The sequence below is a fragment of the Cherax quadricarinatus genome, chromosome 73, assembly GCF_038502225.1.
Source record: "Cherax quadricarinatus isolate ZL_2023a chromosome 73, ASM3850222v1, whole genome shotgun sequence".
NCBI classification, from domain to species: domain Eukaryota; kingdom Metazoa; phylum Arthropoda; class Malacostraca; order Decapoda; family Parastacidae; genus Cherax; species Cherax quadricarinatus.
The window spans coordinates 23,065,767-23,085,327 of NC_091364.1; the positions used below are offsets into that span (position 1 = coordinate 23,065,767).

General features: G+C 41.9%; 1 protein-coding gene and 1 long non-coding RNA gene across 2 annotated transcripts; one reads left to right on the forward strand and one right to left on the reverse strand.

Annotated features, from left to right (window-relative positions):
* The first annotated feature begins 1,789 nt into the window (after window positions 1-1,789).
* LOC128701199 (uncharacterized) lies at window positions 1,790-4,725 on the forward strand. Its single transcript, XM_070100643.1, has 2 exons — window positions 1,790-4,453; window positions 4,601-4,725. Exon 1 carries the CDS (start codon window positions 1,882-1,884, stop codon window positions 4,423-4,425), a length of 2,544 nt encoding a protein of 847 aa, XP_069956744.1. The 5' UTR covers window positions 1,790-1,881; the 3' UTR covers window positions 4,426-4,453; window positions 4,601-4,725.
* A 6,982-nt stretch (window positions 4,726-11,707) lies between these two features.
* LOC138854903 (uncharacterized) lies at window positions 11,708-18,456 on the reverse strand. The gene is made up of 2 exons (XR_011394062.1): window positions 12,377-18,456; window positions 11,708-12,080 (listed from the first exon to the last, which is right to left on the reverse strand). It is a non-coding gene; the product is annotated as an uncharacterized lncRNA (long non-coding RNA).
* Between the last annotated feature and the right edge of the window lie 1,105 nt (window positions 18,457-19,561).

The following is a 19,561-nucleotide window of genomic DNA, read 5'->3' on the forward strand; positions in this document are numbered from 1 at the left end:
CACTGCCACAAGCAACAACAACACTACCACAAGCAACAACAACACTACCACAAGCAACAACAACACTGCCACAAGCAACAACAACACTGCCACAAGCAACAACAACACTACCACAAGCAACAACAACACTGCCACAAGCAACAACAACACTACCACAAGCAACAACACTACCACAAGGAACAACAACACTACCACAAGCAACAACACTACCACAAGCAACAACAACACTGCCACAAGCAACAACACTACCACAAGGAACAACAACACTACCACAAGCAACAACACTACCACAAGCAACAACACTACCACAAGGAACAACAACACTACCACAAGCAACAACACTACCACAAGCAACAACAACACTGCCACAAGCAACAACACTACCACAAGGAACAACAACACTACCACAAGCAACAACACTACCACAAGCAACAACAACACTACCACAAGCAACAACACTACCACAAGCAACAACAACACTACCACAAGCAACAACACTACCACAAGGAACAACAACACTACCACAAGCAACAACAACACTACCACAAGCAACAACAACACTACCACAAGCAACAACAACACTACCACAAGCAACAACAACACTGCCACAAGCAACAACAACACTGCCACAAGCAACAACAACACTGCCACAAGCAACAACAACACTACCACAAGCAACAACAACACTACCACAAGCAACAACAACACTACCACAAGCAACAACAACACTGCCACAAGCAACAACAACACTGCCACAAGCAACAACAACACTGCCACAAGCAACAACAGCACTGCCACAAGCAACAACACTACCACAAGCAACAACACTACCACAAGCAACAACACTACCACAAACAACAACACTACCACAAGCAACAACACTACCACAACTATCATCCCCTCCCTTACACCACCACTACCATCAACCCCTCCCCTACACCACCACTACTACCATCAACCCCTCCCCTACACCACCACTACTGGAGGTTACCTGGAGAGAGTTCCGGGGGTCAACGCCCCCGCGGCCCGGTCTGTAACCAGGTCTCCTGGTGGATCAGAGCCTGATCAACCAGGCTGTTACTGCTGGCTGCACGCAAACCAACGTACGAGCCACAGCCCGGCTGGTCAGGTACTGACTTTAGGTGCTTGTCCAGTGCCAGCTTGAAGACAGCCAGGGGTCTGTTGGTAATCCCCCTTATGTATGCTGGGAGGCAGTTGAACAGTCTCGGGCCCCTGACACTTATTGTATGGCCTGTTAACGTGCTAGTGACACCCCTGCTTTTCATTGGGGGGATGTTGCATCGTCTGCCAAGTCTTTTGCTTTCGTAGTGAGTGATTTTCGTGTGCAAGTTCGGTACTAGTCCCCCTAGGATTTTCCAGGTGTATATAATCATGTATCTCTCCCGCCTGCGTTCCAGGGAATACAGGTTCATAGGGATATTTAAGGAAGGAGGCCGCCGAGTCTGAGCCTAGATACACCAAAAAATCGAAAATATATGAAAAATGAGTTAATCTTACCGAAAAATAGAGCAAAGATCTGGCAACATTTTGGTGTGCGTCTCGTCTCTGTACGATAAATACATAAAAAGCTATCGTAATTATAACAATGGCAACTACGTCATCAGAGCGGCCCAGCTCACGTCATAACAATACCACGTGCTCCAGCGCGACTCGCTTCATAAAACAGTATCACAGGTATTTTTTTCCTTTTTTTTTGTGTGTATTTTTGAGCTAGATCTTCTAAATAGTAACTGGCAACATCAGGTTAGCTGTGAGAAGGAGCTGCTCACACCATCTCAAGTCAAAGCCGACTGGAAGTCTGAAGAGAGAGGTGTGTCACTTTGTCTGACAGCCTTTCATTGTATACATTTTTGGTACACAATGCCTGCTAAGAAGAAACAGTTTACCCATAACATTAGCAGGAAGAGGAGAAGGAACTTAGAAGCAATGCCAAGGGCTAGACAAGCAAAGAGAGCAGCGGCAGCAGCTGCTGTGGGTGGTGACGCCGCCACCATGCTAGTACCACCACGTGGTGACGCCGCCACCATGCTAGTACCACCACGAGGTGACGCCGCCACCATGCTAGTACCACCACGTGGTGACGCCGCCACCATGTTAGTACCACCACCCTCCTCTCAAGACCTATCCTTGTTCACTGCTACTCAACTATTGGATATTTCATGTTCAGAAGCAAGCAAGACAAAATATAGGAGCCCCGCAAAGATGCCCACCTCCACCACGGCTGCTACTACCACAACTACCTCCACTGCTGCTACTACCACAACTACTACCTCCACTGCTGCTACTACCACAACTACTACCTCCACTGCTACTACTACCACAACTACTACCTCCACTGCTGCTACTACCACAACTACTACCTCCACTGCTACTACTACCACAACTACTACCTCCATGGCCCCCTCTACGGCCACTGTCACGACTACTACCTCCACGGCCATTCCATATGTGGCCACCAAACGTTCAAGTGGTCAACCCAGAAAAGACGTACCTGTGGCCACACGACGTAACTGTGGCCGACCAAAAGGATCTAAGAGCAAAAGACGTCCCAATTACTTTGTATTGAGCCCATATGAGGCCAGCACCTCCACCACCACCCAAGATGTGGCCACCAGCACCACCACCACTCAAGATGTGGCCACCAGCACCTCCATGGCCACTTCATCTCGTATGACCACATCTGTGGCCAGCACCTTCACTGCCACCCCAGACGTGGCCAACATCTCTGATATTAATACTAATGTTGTGAGTGATATTCCAGTGTCAACACCTGCATCTGCTGAGGTGTCAAGTGCCACACAGACAGTGCCATTATTTAGTAATGTAAAGATGGTGAATTGTAATACATTATATAATACTGTCTTATCGAAAGTGTTTTGCTCGGAGTGTTGTGTTAAAAAAATGGAAACTAAATATTATGAACACCATCTAGAGACAGTTATTGTTCTAGAGTGTCCTGGTTGTGGACATCAGTTGGGGGAGAAACCTAGTTCTTATAAAGTATCGAATGAGGTAACTGGTAGGATGGTGTATGGGGAGATGGTAGCAGGTGAAGGATACACTGCACTTGCTCGTAGAAATGCATTGTGCACTCTTCCATGTATCACTCTAGATACATACAATAAATATGCGTCTGTGATAACAGAAAAATGTATCGAGTCATGCCAGAAAATACTTGCTGAATCTAGGGACATTATTGTTGAGGAATATGCCAAATTAAACATTGTACCAGATGTCAATGGAATTCTTGACATTGATGTAACATATAACTGTATATGGCACACAAAGAGACATCACTCAAATATAGGCGTTGGTATCGCTCTCGATGCCGTGACGAAATTAGTGGTTGATTATGAAGTTTTGTGCAATTACTGTCAAATGTGTGCCTATATGGAAAGTTCTTACAGCAAACAGACAACATCACTTGAAAAATATGAACAATATGAAAATGAACATGAACATAATTGTTGCATAAACTATTCAGGAACATCTGCAAAGATGGAAAGTGAAGCAGCAGCAAAAATTTGGCAACGATCTCTTGAAAAAAAACTGAGATACAAAACAATAGTGAGTGACGGTGACAGCAGTACGTATAAAACCATTGTTGACCTCAACGATGGTGAGGGACCATATCCAGGTGTAAATGTTGAAAAAGAGGAGTGTATCAATCACTATGCAAAACGTCTAAAGAACAGACTAACAAATTTGGTGAAGTCACAATATGTTGAGAAAGAATTGAAAACTGGGAGGAAGAGGAAGGAGTTCGCCATGAAGAAAAAGGGCATGTTGACAGACTCTGTAATTGATAAGTTAGCACAGTACTTTCAAAAGAACCTGAGAGAGAAGATCGGTCATGGAGTTGAAGATATGAGGAATTGTATCATGGCAAGTTTCTTCCATTGTTCCTCAACTGATGAAAAACCTCAGCATCACCTTTGCCCAACAGGTGATAAATCCTGGTGTTTCTACCAGAAAGCAGCAGCAGCAGACCTTCCTCCACCATCTCACACCAAGATGAAAGTGCAGTTCCAACTGGAACCTGCATACATGGAGGAAGTGCATAATATCTACAAAGACCTAACATCAGATGAAATGATGCAGCGTTGTGTAAAAGGCAGAACGCAAAACCCTAATGAAAGTCTGCATCAACGCATATGGTCTTACTGCAATAAAGCCAAATATCAAACCAAGAGGCATGCTGATTTCGCAGTCAGCCATGCTGTTGCAGACTACAATACTGGATATGTGAGGAGCTGTTTGGACATAGCACTGGGCTACGGACGTTCAGCAGTGACTCAAGCACAACTTGAATTAATGGAGAAGCACATGAAGGAAAAACGGAAACGAAGTGGAAAGAAGAGGAAAAGGGAGCTACGTCCTACGAGCCTGGAGGACATTAGATAATCATGTGTCCACCTACATCCAGTCAAAGGTACGTAATTATTAGTGTTTTTTGGTATATTTTTATATTGTTATGTGTATAAATATCATATATGGGTGCAATTACATGTATCTGTACATAATCACTGGGAATAATTACTGAGAATAGGATTTTGAGAATTCATTTCTTTCTTTCCAGATTGACTGGGATGGATTGTTATGATTGTCCGGCCACCAGAGAACTTCAGGATAAAGGGATCTTCATGGAACGTCAGGAATAATGTCTATACAACCAGTTCTACTCTCAATAAACGTATAAAGGCACTATGAGTATTTTTACCCACTGTATAGTAATGTAGCTGTATAGCCCTTGTGGTTTAGCGCTTCTTTCTGATTATAATAATAATGTATAGTAATGTTCAATGTATTTGTTGATTTTTCTCGAAAGTGAATTTATTTGTATTCTGATCATGCACCATTATTTATGAACCGATCATTCTGTATTTTACAAAAGTTATTCAGGGGACCCTGTTTGACTTTTAGATGCACCCGTCTTGGGTAATAATCTCTTCCATTTTGCATACCATGGATGTAAAGTGCAAAAAAAAAAAATTAAAATAAAGTCGACATATTAATATTTTTTCTGGGTACCATAAAAGATGTTATTACATTATTTCTAAGCAGCAGAAAGTCAATTAGGCATTACTTTATCATTTGTGATTATCAACAATGATTTCTAGATTGCCAATATTGACTACTGTTGCTGTAAGTGTTGCCATGTCCATTTTTTCACATTTTTATTTTTTATAACTATTTATTGGACGATCTTGATGCAACTTTGACCACATCATGTTCAACATGCCTAAAGTCGCTGGTAAAAAATTCAACGAAATCGTGCAAAGGGGGGAAAAAAAATTCCACCCCCCTCCCTTGGTCTTGTTTGAGGAAGCTGTATAGCCCTTGTGGCTTAGCGCTTCTTTTTGATTATAATAATAATAATTGTTTGAGGGAGGAGAGAAGATCTTTTCTAATAGGGCAGGAGTTTGAAATTGCTGTGTGTGGGCCATCACAGTTTGAACATTTCATGGTTGTCTGAGCGGGGCTTTTGATTTAGGGAATTGGATCTGTGCTCCAGTTCCCCGAATTAAGCCTGAATGCCTTCCACATCCCCCCCAGGCGCTGTATAATCCTCCGGGTTTAGCGCTTCCCCCTTGATTATAATAATGAGCAGCTACGGTGAAAAGCTCTGTTCCACAAGGCACAGTACTCGCTCCCATCCTGTTCCTCGTCCTCATATCTTACATAGACAGAGATGTCAGCCACAGCACCGTGTCTTCCTTTGCAGATGACACCCGAATTTGCATGATAGTGACCTCTATTGCAGACACTGCAAGACTCCAGACGGACATCAACCAAATCTTTATATAAGAACATAACGAAGGAACACTGCAGAAGGCCTACTGGCCCATGCGAGGCAGGTCCAAGTCTCCTACCGGCTTGAGCCAATGCACCCAACCTAGTCAGGTCAGGTCACATTGACTTAAGGGAGGAACACGGCAACCGACCTGGTAGCACAAGCTATCAGGTCCAACTCACACCCACCCACATCCACTCATGTATTTATCCAACCTATTTTTAAAGCTACACAACGTTCTGGCCTCTATAACTGTACTCGGGAGTTTGTTCCACTCATCCACAACTCTATTACCAAACCAGTACTTTCCTATATCCTTCCTGAATCTGAATTTTTCCAACTTAAAACCATTGCTGCGAGTCCTGTCTAGGCTAGATATTTTCAGCACACTATTTACATCCCCTTTATTTATTCCTGTCTTCCACTTATACACCTCAATCATATCCCCCCTAATTCTACGTCTTTCTAGAGAGTGCAGATTCAGGGCCCTTAGTCTATCCTCATAGGGAAGGTTTCTGATACATGGGATCAACTTTGTCATCCTCCTTTGTACATTTTCCAGAGAATTTATGTCCATTCTGTAATACGGTGACCAAAACTGTGCAGCATAATCTAAATGAGGCCTAACCCATGATGACACTCTTCAGGTCACTTGTTCTATCTAGGCTGGAATATTGCTGCACACTAACAGCACCTTTCAAGGCAGGTGAAATTGCCGACCTAGAAAATGTACAGAGAAACCATACCCCCGGCCGGGATTGAACCCGCGGTCATAGAGTCTAAAAACTCCAGCCCGTCGCGCTAGCCACTAGACCAGCTAGCCACAATAAGATTCATCCAACTAGGTATATTTCTACACCATAGGAAAGTTAGCACAGGCACCTCTGTGACCACAAATGCAAGTTTTTACAGACGAATCTCCAGCTAGCATGGCCGTGACGAACTCTAGCTCAAGTCCCTTCACTGCCGTCAACATTACGATTTCTTAAGTCATGTACAGAGAACTTTCACGGCGCGCATAACGGAGATAAAACACCTCAATTACTGGGAGCGCTTGAGGTTCCTAAACCTGTATTCCCTGGAATGCAGGAGGGAGAGATACATGATTATATACACCTGGAAAATCCTAGAGGGACTAGTACCGAACTTGCACATGAAAATCACTCACTACGAAAGCAAAAGACTTGGCAGACGATGCATCATCCCCCCAATGAAAAGCAGGGGTGTCACTAGCACATTAAGAGACCATACAATAAGTGTCAGGGGCCCGAGACTGTTCAACTGCCTCCCAGCACACATAAGGGGGATTACCAACAGACCCCTGGCAGTCTTCAAGCTGGCACTGGACAAGCACCTAAAGTCAGTTCCTGATCAGCCGGGCTGTGGCTCGTACGTTGGTTTGCGTGCAGCCAGCAGCAACAGCCTGGTTGATCAGGCTCTGATCCACCAGGAGGCCTGGTCACAGACCGGGTCGCGGGGGCGTTGACCCCCGGAATTCTCTCCAGGTAAACTCCAGGTTGTCAGGTCGATTTCCCTTAACCTCTCCTTGTAGGACATACCCCTTAGCTCCGGGACTAGTCTTGTTGCAAACCTTTGCACTTTCTCTGGTTTCTTTACGTGCTTAGCTAGGTGTGGGTTCCAAACTGGTGCTGCATACTCCAATATGGGCCTGACATAGGTGGTGTACAGGGTCCTGAACGATTCCTAATTGAGATGTTGGAATGCTATTCTTAGGTTTGCTAGGCACCCATATGCTGCAGCAGTTATTTGGTTGATGTGCACCTCAGGAGATGTGCCCGGTGTTATACTCACCCCAAGATCCTTTTCCTTCAGTGAGGCTTGTAGTCTCTTGCCCCTTAGACTGTACTCTGTCTGCGGTCTCCTTTGCCCTTCCCAAATTTTTATGACTGTGCACCTGGTGGGGTTGAACTCCAGGAGCCAGTTTCCAGACCAGAGCTGCAGCCTGTCCAGATCCCTTTGTAGTTCTGCCTGGTCCTCGTCCGATTGAATTCTTCTCATTAACTTCACATCATCTGCAAACAGGGACACCTCTGAGTCTATTTCTTCCATCATGTCATTCACATTCACCAGAAACAGCACCCATCCTAGGACTGACCTCTATGGGACCTAGCTTGTCACAGGTGCCCACTCTGACACCTCATCACATACCATGATTTGCTGATATCTTCCTCACAAGTATTCCCTGATCCATTGCAGTGCCTTCTTCTCTCTGTCTCTCCCTGCATGTGTGTGTGTGTACTCACCTGTTTGTGGTTGCAGGGGTCGAGTTGTAGTTCCTGGCCCTGCCTCTTCACTGATTGCTACTGGGCCACTCTCCCTGCATCATGAGCTTTGTCAAAGTCAAATTTTATTTTTTTGCAAGTAGATTATGTATTTACAATAATGAGTTGCAGTGCAGTGAGAGCCTCTGTCATGCCTAGGCATTATGGGCAGACTTAATTTAATGGCTTACTGACTACTTAATACTAAAGAAAATTATCATAGTTTAAGTTGTACAATAGTTCTATTAATTTTAAATGAATCTAATTTATATAAACATCATACCTCTGCTTAAAGCTATGTATGGATCCTGCCTCCACTACATCGCTTCCCAAACTATCCCACTTCCTGACTACTCTGTGACTGAAGAAATACTTCCTAACATCCCTGTGATTCATGTGTGTCTTCAATTTCCAGCTGTGTCTCATCTCTGGAACATTCTGTCTCTGTCCACCTTGTCAATTCCTCTCAGTATTTTATATGTTATTATCATGTCCTCCCTATCTCTCCTGTCCTCCAATGTCGTCAGGTTGTCAGAGGTAGGTAGAGGCAGGCGGGTGTGTGCATGCATGCGTGCATGCATGCGTGCGTGCATGTATGTGTGTGTGTGTGTGTGTGTGTGTGTGTGTGTGTGTGTACAGCTGTGACCAGGTGTGGATGTATGAATGGCCCATTACTTTGTAATTCGTACATGATTGTAACCATGTATAGATGTGTAGATGATTCTATATAACATTGCAAGAGCTAGACATAGGGTCCTGCAAGCCTCGGTAGGTAGACACTGTGTCTATCTATACAGGAACTTTAGCCTGGCATTTACTTTTTCTTACTACATTGTTCCCAATCAATTCTCCTGACATGCTTCAGTCAAGGGGAATTCCTAGATACTTCACTGAAGATACTGAAGTGATGGGTTCCCCATTACACTGGAAGTTAAAAGTGTTTACCAGTTTCAATTTGCTTTTCATGCCAAAAAGTATGGATTGGAAGGGACATGAAGGAAGAGATATGTAAATGGATTGCTTGTCCCTAATCTCAGTCACAAGATTCTGCATGTAAACAATCTTGCTTTTGTCATTCCTCAACCACTGGAGAACAGCCTCATAGTCACCCCAGATCAGTTTAAGCTAGATCGAGGTGATTTAATACTTTGTGAAGAGTTAAGTTTAACATCTTTATTATGCATCCCATACTCATCCTGTGGGCATTAGTCAAAAAAGATTACAGAGTACATAATGGATTCAGGTACTGGGCCCCAAAATTTTGAAAGCTGAACAAGTTACAAAGGTAATTGAGCCATTCACATGTCTACATCTGATCAGAGGTACATAATGGGTCAAGGGACTGGGGCCGCAAAGTTTTGGTAGTTGAATATATTACAAAGGCGATGACAGCTAGTTTAGTACCCACATAAAGTCCTGTCAATTTGAGTTGAGGTGCTACTCTGGCCTTTATTGTGACTGACTCCTATCCAAGTTGCTGATGTAGGTAGCTGCAGCATACCTGACTGCTGATGCATCATAAAACACGTGCAATGTGTAGGTCTTGCCTTCATGGCCCACCTGTCTTAGGAATTTAATCTGGCGAGGTTGATTAAACTCCACAACATTATTCCAAGCCTCAAGTACCTCTTAGGGTAAACTCCTGTCCTATCTCTGAGCCTCCATGCCTCCTGTATCAGAATCCTATTCTTTATGGTGACAGGAGTACAGGCAGGACCTGCTTCACAGATTTTTTTTTTTTAGATTTTTGCCACCGAAGTGGCTAGTTTATTGTGCACTCCATATCTATCCTGTGGACGGTAGCGCAAGAGCATATGGATACACAAAAGGCCCAGGAACTAGGCCCCAAAAGGGTTAACAGGTGTACATTTGGATTTATATCTACAGTTCACTTATCTGTTACAAGCAGTTTTAGGAAATTTGCTTAGTATATATTGGTATCTTATTTTCATTAATAAGATATCTTGACATGTCACATAAGTTATTATACTATCTCTGTATTCCTCAATAAGTGGACAATTAAGCACATAGTGTTCAAGACAGTGACCATATGCCTGATAACATAATTTACATTTAGTTTGATCATCATCTGTGTGTCTCCCAAACTGCCAGAAGTACTTGTAACCAAGCCTAAGCCTGGCCACTACAACATCAGTCAGTCTGTTCACATTGCACGTTGTTCCATAAACATACTTATCTACGTTCATGTTATCATAGTGGGTTATAGATCTACTCAGGCTTCTAACTGCATTCCTATAACAATAATTTTCATTATTTACTTCTTTCCTAATATTATTCCTAATGCTAGACACAGATATACCAAAGTTATATTCTACATTCTTCTTCTGGGTACTCTTCTTGGCTAACATATCAACTTTATCATGAAGGAGTAATCCAATGTGTGATGGGATCCATAGCAATTGTACATTAATTCCTTTGTCCTGAATTTTTGAGTATCTATACCTGGCTTCCCCAATGAGCATGTTGTTGGAGTCATTATATGAGTCAAGAGCCTTCAATGATAACAGAATCAGTATTGATAAGAGTCAAGCTCAGTGTCCGAAGTTAGATTTAGCACCGTTAGGATTGCAAACAATTCAGTTCGCAGTGTAGACGCTTTACAGTTCTTTACTTCACTGCATTTTGCTAATACAGCGGTTTTCAATTACAGCTATTCATTTGTCTTCCTACAATATATTCACCACTCACTATATGTTAAGGATGAAAATATTTTAAGTAATGTGTGTACTGTATAAGCATTTTTTAGGCCTAGCTATATTTCTCACTTAATATGATAGTGTAAACATGTTATCAGGCTTTTATATGTAGAATTTGAAAAAAAAAAAAACTATGATTCACTTTACAGCAATATTATTATTATAATAATCAAGGGGAAGCGCTAAACCCGTAGGATTATACAGCGCCTGGGAGGGATGTGGAAGGCAGTCAGGCTTAATTCGGGGAACTGGAGCACAGATCCAATTCCCTAAATCAAGAGCCCCTCACCAACATCAAGGAACCTTCCCTGAGGGGTTTACAGCAATAGCCTAGAACCTAACCTACTGTATAAGTGGGGCCCTCTAGTAATACGTCACAGTGGACCAAAACATCAAGATGCCTCAGATAATAAATTACATTTGGTGAGGTCATTACTAGGACTGAGGTTCACTGCCTTGAGGTTTAAGGAATCTATCTCAGTATGCCATACCCGCCCAAGCAAGTTACTACTACTTGGGACTTCAGCTTCAGTTAAGTCTGACTTTATGACTTCCTTCAGCATGGCTTAATTCACATTTCAGCATCTGAGTGGAATATTACAGCTTATCATTTCACCTTCACTCGGGGTGGCTGTGTGGTGGGAAGAAGGGGAAGCAAGAGACTTGCTTTGCAGTATTATTATTATTACTATTTTTAGTGGGGGGAGGGAGGGTGGGTTGAGGGAGTCCAGGTCACTGTGACTTGGACTCCCAGGTCAGCATGACCTGTCTGTCTTTCCTGAAACAGTGTTGGTAATCCAGGACAACTATATCTTGCTTTTATAACTACTCTCCTATACCACCCAATATTTTCTTCATCAAAATAATTTCAAAAGGAAAGAATAAAACGCTGCTGTAATGTACATCTTTATTTAACCAAATATTTTAGAGAATTCAACTTCCAACATCACTGTAAACATATTTAGAGCAATTAAAAAGCAATTTTGCTGAATGACACAGAAAGTCTAAACACTTACATATAACAATCTAATCTAATACTAAGTAGTCTAAACCTATTCTAGTAATTATATACTGATCAGTCCTGCTATCATTCACATAAATATACAAATAATTTCAAGAGAAATTAAAGTACTGTATCAGCATTACAAGCAGAGGAACACTTAGAGTACAACATGCATAAATAGTGACAGTTTATATGACCAACTGTTACTGTTCTCTTAAAACTGTAAATTACTCTACACTTTGTAATACACAGTTACACTGCACCTTCTGACACACTGTTACACTGCACCCTCTGACACTGTTACACCACACCCTCTGACACACTGTTACACTGCACCCTCTGACACAGTTACACCACACCCTGTGACACACTGTTACACTGCACCCTGTGACACACTGTTACACTGCACCCTCTGACACACTGTTACATTGCACCCTCTGACACACTGTTACACCACACCCTCTGACACACTGTTACACTGCATCCTGTGACACACTGTTACACTGCACCCTCTGACACACTGTTACATTGCACCCTCTGACACACTGTTACACCACACCCTCTGACACACTGTTACACTGCACCCTCTGACACACTGTTACACCACACCCTCTGACACACTGTTACATTGCACCCTCTGACACAGTTACACCACACCCTGTGACACACTGTTACACCATTAACACACATGGTGTTGGCATTAACAGTGACATCGTACAGCACACTAACACAGTGTTACACAACACACCCTCTAACACAAATTATATTTTGTAGCTCAGAGCTCTGACATTATATGTATATTCCTTTAATATGGTTTGTAATATTATTTCTTTCCTTGAGAATTATTTTTATATTTATGTGATTTTGAATAGCAGACGCAAAGTGAGGTGTCAAGAGATGTTTACTGAAGACTCCATTCTCATAGTGATCAATGTTTTGAAGATTATTAGGTCATATCTGAAGAGGGTGGCTGTCTGTGTGACAATGCTCACAGACTGTCAAAACAGCAGTCTGTGTGACAATGCTCACAGACTGTTGAGACAGCAGTCTGTGTGACAATGATCACAGACTGTTGAGACAGCAGTCTGTGTGACAATGATCACAGACTGTTGAGACAGCAGTCTGTGTGACAATGATCACAGACTGTTGAGACAGCAGTCTGTGTGACAATGCTCACAGACTGGTGAGAGTAGATTCAAGTTTTAAGCAGTTAAAAAGCTTGTGGAAAAGAAAGATACAATCTGATATATTTGTGTTTATTGTGAGAGATAAGAACTCTCATACCTAGGAAAATGAAAGCAAGTTAAATAAAAGGAAAATAACTCTTAAATGTGTCAAAATGGTCTTTGTCACAATAAATGTATCAAAAAAAAAAAGTTCAATAGTCATTAGACCTGTCAACCCAGACAATTATTATTACAATGATTTCAAAAGGTAAACCTGGAAGTGTCACACTGCTGCACTGACAAAGAGGTGACTGAAGGTTACACTTAAGTGTTGAAGGAGAGAATAAGGGTGAATAAGAGTGAAAAGAATTAATTAGCATTGGTGCACTAAACCAGCTGTTGCTGAAATGTTGGGAGATAAACTGTATTAGGTTGAGAGGTTAGGAGAGGAGGTCAGTGTGTGCATATCACGGCACTGAAGGAGAGGTTAAAATTTTTATGTTTGAGCTCTCTGAAGAACAGAACAATGTACCATATGATGTTGTAGTGTTGAGATAACCTTCTTGTAGTGGTGCTAGGTGATCTCTACTAGATGACTGAATGAGTCAGGTGTGAGTAATGTTCACCTGAACCATCTTGTAGTTGTGCTAGGTGACCTCTACTAGATGACTGTGTGAGTCAGGTGTGAGCAATGTTTATGTCAACCATCTTGTAGTGGTGCTAGGTGACCTGTACTAGATGACTGAACGAGTCAGGTGTGAGCAATGTTCACCTGAACCATCTTGTAGTTGTGCTAGGTGACCTGTACTAGATGACTGTGTGAGTCAGGTGTGAGCAATGTTCACCTGAACCATCTTGTAGTGGTGCTAGGTGACCTCTACTAGATGACCGCATGAGACAGGTGTGAGCAATGTTGACTTGCCAAAATATTCTTTACCCAAACCAGTAATGATGAAGTAAAAATGACCACAATCCCAATTTCAGTTTAATTAAATAAAAAAGCTTGCTGTTCAACTAAAAATAAAAATATTGTCACTAATGTGACATTTGTGGCAATGTTTCGCTCTCCAGGAGCTTTATCAAGCCAATGGCTTGATAAAGCTCCTGGAGAGCAAAACGTTACCACAATAAATGTCACATTAGTTGCACTTGTGTCCTTTTACTTTACATATTGTCGGTAATTCTACCAACTTTATTACAACAATATTGTCACCAATTTTGCAAGGAGCAAAGTGCTATTAGGAAATAGTCTGAAGAGTGTAACCATCTGCATGAGACAGGAAGGTCTTTAACCAAGAAACATGCAAAGGTATCTACAGGTTCATTGCCTTGAAGACCAGAATGACCAGGGACCAAGCAAAGGTGAAGTTTTTACATCTAATGAAGAATGAGTATAAACAACGCAATATCAAGTCAAAGGTTTATATCACTGGTAATGCATTTAACCTTTAAACTGTCCAAACGTAGATCTATGTTTGCCCGTGTAGCGCTCCAACCTTGATTTTCTCCATAAGAAAGAATGTAAAAAAAATGTAGATCTACAGTTTACCCCTTTGACTGTTTCAGACATATATATACACACCTTACGAGGTACAGTGTTTGACGTATATACATGTATACTCATAAATTCTAGCGGCTTCAAATCGAGCAGGAGAAAGCTGGTAGGCCCACATGCAAGAGAATGGGTCTGTGTGGTCAGTGTGCACCATATAAAAAAAATCCTGGAGCACGCAGTGCATAATGAGAAAAAAAAACCTCCGACAGTTTTTTAAATTAAAATGCCGACTTTGTGGTCTATTTTCGTATAGTATTTATGGTTGTATTCTCGTTTTCTTGGTCTCATTTGATAGAATGGAAAACATATTATAGAAATAGACGTGAGTTTTATTGGTTTTACTATAAAAAGAACCTGGAAATGGAGCTCAAAGTAGGGGAAATGTTTGATTTTTGCCAATGTTCAAAAGTAAACAAATGATGTCATTATCCAATAAATGTTCAACTAGCCATTCTAATATGCAGTCATGAATGGGTTGAAATTATCTGTACAATTATTACAGTATTGCAGTAGTCTACATAACAGTAAATCTTCTATTTTTTGTTTGAATAAAAATTCAAAATAGAAAGCAAGAGTAATATCAGAGGGGGCTGGAGACATGACTGATAAACAAAGAAAATGTTATTTTAGAGCCAGAAATGTCTGCATTGTTCATTCTGGACCTTATTTTGAAATTGTCATATTTTTTAATTTTCGTGAAATTGGCCAAATTGCAAATTTCTGACCATGTTATTGAGTAGTTGAAATTGGTAAATGGGCAGTTTCTTGTACTCAATCAATAGAAAAAATGGAGTTCTAAAGAAATAGCTATGAGTTTGGTCGACTGGAACAACGGAATTAGCCGAAAATAGGGCTCAAAGTGGGCAAAATCGCCGATTTTTAAATATCGCCGAGGTCGCTAACTTCGCGAGAGCGTAATTCCGTCAGTTTTCCATCAAATTTCGTTTTTTTGGTGTCATTACAATCGGGAAATGATTCTCTATCATTTCACAAGAAATTTTTTTTTTTTGAAATTTTGCGACACCTCAAGATTGGGGGTTGCAACAGTCAAGGGGTTAAAGGTTAAAGTTTGGCCCACTACACATGATGACACAGAGAGTGTTACACTGTGTCTGTAATTCTGGTGTGGCAGCTGTTCTATTATACAAGACCAGCTAGCAGCTGTGACAGTTGTTTTTCTATCATACAAGGTCAAGGTCAGCTATCAGCTGTGACAGTTATCCTTGGATCATACAATCAGAGAAGACAGTTGTATATTCCACTCACCAGCATATCTAAAGCAACTGGTAAACACAATAAAATAATTATAATTACTTTTATTATAGGAAAGGACTTAAGCCAAGAAAGTAGAATAGTAGTAATATCTGAGCATGATTCTTGCAAGACAGACTTGAACTACAGTTATCAAGAAGAAGAAGAGGTGGAAAAAAAGACTTGTCACAGGCCACTAGCTGCACACTGGAGGGTCATTAAAAATATAGGAAACTGTCTGCTTAACCAATCTCTGAAAATTCTTACATCATAGGATGATACAGGTGGTGGAAGCAAGCAAGATGATTTAGAAAATGGGTATCTCACTGCTTCCACAATAAAGGAACATCAAACTCCACATACAGGCTGGTGATGGTTAAAACTCCTTCAGGATAATAAATTCTGAGTTAATATTTCCGGGGAGGCATTTCATTCTCATCGTATGTAGAAAAGACTAGAGCAAAACAAAGAAAAAAATACTGTCTACCAGCACATCGGATACAAGATGAGACAAAAGTCCAAGAAAATTTATTTACAAGAGACTCAGCTTTCAGGAAGACTTACCTATATCCACCAGGAAGTTGAGGAAATTGTTTGGTGAGTCTAAAGTATTAAAGATGAATAAACTACAGAGTGATAGGGAAAAGAATAGGTAAGTAGTGCATTAAGGCATCGGTGGAAACAGATCTTTATCAATGGAGGCAAAAAAGTAGATGAATGTAACACTGTTACATAGGTGTGAGGCATGGGATTTAAATGTTGCAGTGAGGAGAAGGCTGGGGGAAGTGAAGACGATGTGTTTTATGGCAGTGTGTGGTGTGAATATTACACAAAGATTTCAAAGGCTGGAGATTAGAAGGTAAGAGGTTACAAATGTATTAGTCTATTAGTCAGGAGTGAGGAGACACTGTTGAGGTGGCTTGGACATTTAGAGAAGATGAAGAAAAATAGGATGACATTCATACATTGAGGGAAAATATATAGTATCTGGAGTGGAGGGAAAGAGGGGTTGAAGGTCATCCCAAGAAAGGTTGGAAGAAAGGGTTAAAGGAGGTTTTGAGGGAAAGGGGGGGGGGGTGTTGAACATCCAACAGGCCTGTGTAAGCACATTAGATAGGGGTGAGCAGAGCTGAGTGGTTTGTATGACTTAACATGCTGGTGAGTGAACAAGGTAAACTTGACATGCTGGTGAGTGAACAAGGTAAACTTGACATGCTGGTGAGTGAACAAGGTAAACTTTATGAAAGAATTAGGGGACACCAGTTAGGTGGACCTGAGTCCTAGAGGTGAGACATACAGTGCCTGCACTCTGAAGGAGAGTTGAGGCTGTTGCAGTTCAAAGGGTAATTTGAACCACAATATCAGCATGCTTCTGGCAAAACAGCTACTGAGTGAATGACAATGTTAAGGAACTCTAGTGTAGTACTACAACTTAAGATGTATTTCTGGAACTGACAAGGTGAGGGAGGCAGGCAGGCAGGCCTACCACACCATAGACACCCACGTAATAGAAACATCCCTGAGACAATATTCTGTACCTAATTTAATTTATATTTTAAATAAAATAAAACAATGTGGATGAGTGAGCAGGGAGATGAAGAGAGAAGAATGCAGCAGAGTAAACATCTGGCAGGAAATGTGCACAGAAAATATAATACACAAAAAACATGAAAAAACTAACATGCTCAAACTGTTACCTAACACAAACATTAACATAAGTCCATGACACTTTACTTTATAAGACTTAGTCAAGAAGTGCCAGAAGACAAGTGTTTTATTGGAGGGAGGTGAATGTGACGACACAATGAGTGAACTGCACCTCCTCTCTTATGCAAGAACAGGAAGCAAGAGGGGACATGATCAAGATAAACAAAATACTTTGTATCATAGAGAAGAGCAGACTGTTTACCAGAGATGTAACTAGATTTGAGAACAAAGATCATAAGAGCCTTGAGCAAGCCCCACACACACACACACAACTGCAACACAGAAGTGAAGAAGACCTGAGTCAATGCAACACACTCATCCAACACCATACACACCTTCAAAATTACATATTACAGAGTTAATGTCATGTCAATCACTTTAAAAACAGAGCCAAGAGCTACAGCTCAACCTTGCCACCTTCAAACAAAAATAATTACAAAATACAGTGGACCCCCACTTAACAATCACCTCCCAATGCGACCAATTATGTAAGTGTATTTATGTAAGTGTGTTTGTACGTGTATGTTTGGGGGTCTGAAATGGGCTAATCTACTTCACAATATTCCTTATGGGAACAAATTCTCTCAGTACTGGCACCTGAACATACTTCTGGAATGAAAAAATATCGTTAATCGGGGGTCCACTGTATTACACACCCACAAACAAAACTTAATAGATAAAAAAATTGAATATTTTGTGTAGTGGTTGTCTACCAGTAGTAGTCTACCAGCAGTGTGGTAGTCTACCAGCAGTGTAGTAGTCTACCAGCAGTGTAGTAGTCTACCAGCAGTGTAGTAGTCTACCAGCAGTGTAGTAGTCTACCAGCAGTGTAGTAGTCTACCAGCAGTGTAGTAGTCTACCAGCAGTGTAGTAGTCTACCAGCAGTGTGGTAGTCTACCAGCAGTGTAGTAGTCTACCAGCAGTGTAGTAGTCTACCAGCAGTGTGGTAGTCTACCAGCAGTGTGGTAGTCTACCAGCAGTGTGGTAGTCTACCAGCAGTGTAGTAGTCTACCAGCAGTGTAGTAGTCTACCAGCAGTGTGGTAGTCTACCAGCAGTGTAGTAGTCTACCAGCAGTGTAGTAGTCTACCAGCAGTGTAGTAGTCTACCAGCAGTGTAGTAGTCTACCAGCAGTGTGGTAGTCTACCAGCAGTGTAGTAGTCTACCAGCAGTGTAGTAGTCTACCAGCAGTGTAGTAGTCTACCAGCAGTGTAGTAGTCTACCAGCAGTGTAGTAGTCTACCAGCAGTGTGGTAGTCTACCAGCAGTGTAGTAGTCTACCAGCAGTGTAGTAGTCTACCAGCAGTGTAGTAGTCTACCAGCAGTGTAGTAGTCTACCAGCAGTGTAGTAGTCTACCAGCAGTGTAGTAGTCTACCAGCAGTGTAGTAGTCTACCAGCAGTGTAGTAGTCTACCAGCAGTGTGGTAGTCTACCAGCAGTGTAGTAGTCTACCAGCAGTGTAGTAGTCTACCAGCAGTGTAGTAGTCTACCAGCAGTGTGGTAGTCTACCAGCAGTGTAGTAGTCTACCAGCAGTGTAGTAGTCTACCAGCAGTGTAGTAGTCTACCAGCAGTGTAGTAGTCTACCAGCAGTGTGGTAGTCTACCAGCAGTGTAGTAGTCTACCAGCAGTGTAGTAGTCTACCAGCAGTGTAGTAGTCTACCAGCAGTGTGGTAGTCTACCAGCAGTGTAGTAGTCTACCAGCAGTGTAGTAGTCTACCAGCAGTGTAGTAGTCTACCAGCAGTGTAGTAGTCTACCAGCAGTGTAGTAGTCTACCAGCAGTGTAGTAGTCTACCAGCAGTGTAGTAGTCTACCAGCAGTGTAGTAGTCTACCAGCAGTGTGGTAGTCTACCAGCAGTGTGGTAGTCTACCAGCAGTGTAGTAGTCTACCAGCAGTGTAGTAGTCTACCAGCAGTGTGGTAGTCTACCAGCAGTGTAGTAGTCTACCAGCAGTGTAGTAGTCTACCAGCAGTGTAGTAGTCTACCAGCAGTGTAGTAGTCTACCAGCAGTGTGGTAGTCTACCAGCAGTGTAGTAGTCTACCAGCAGTGTGGTAGTCTACCAGCAGTG

Excerpts from the sequence above, each read along its gene's own strand:
- LOC128701199 (XM_070100643.1), top strand. The coding sequence starts at position 1,882 with ATGCCTGCTAAGAAGAAACAGTTTACCCATAACATTAGCAGGAAGAGG.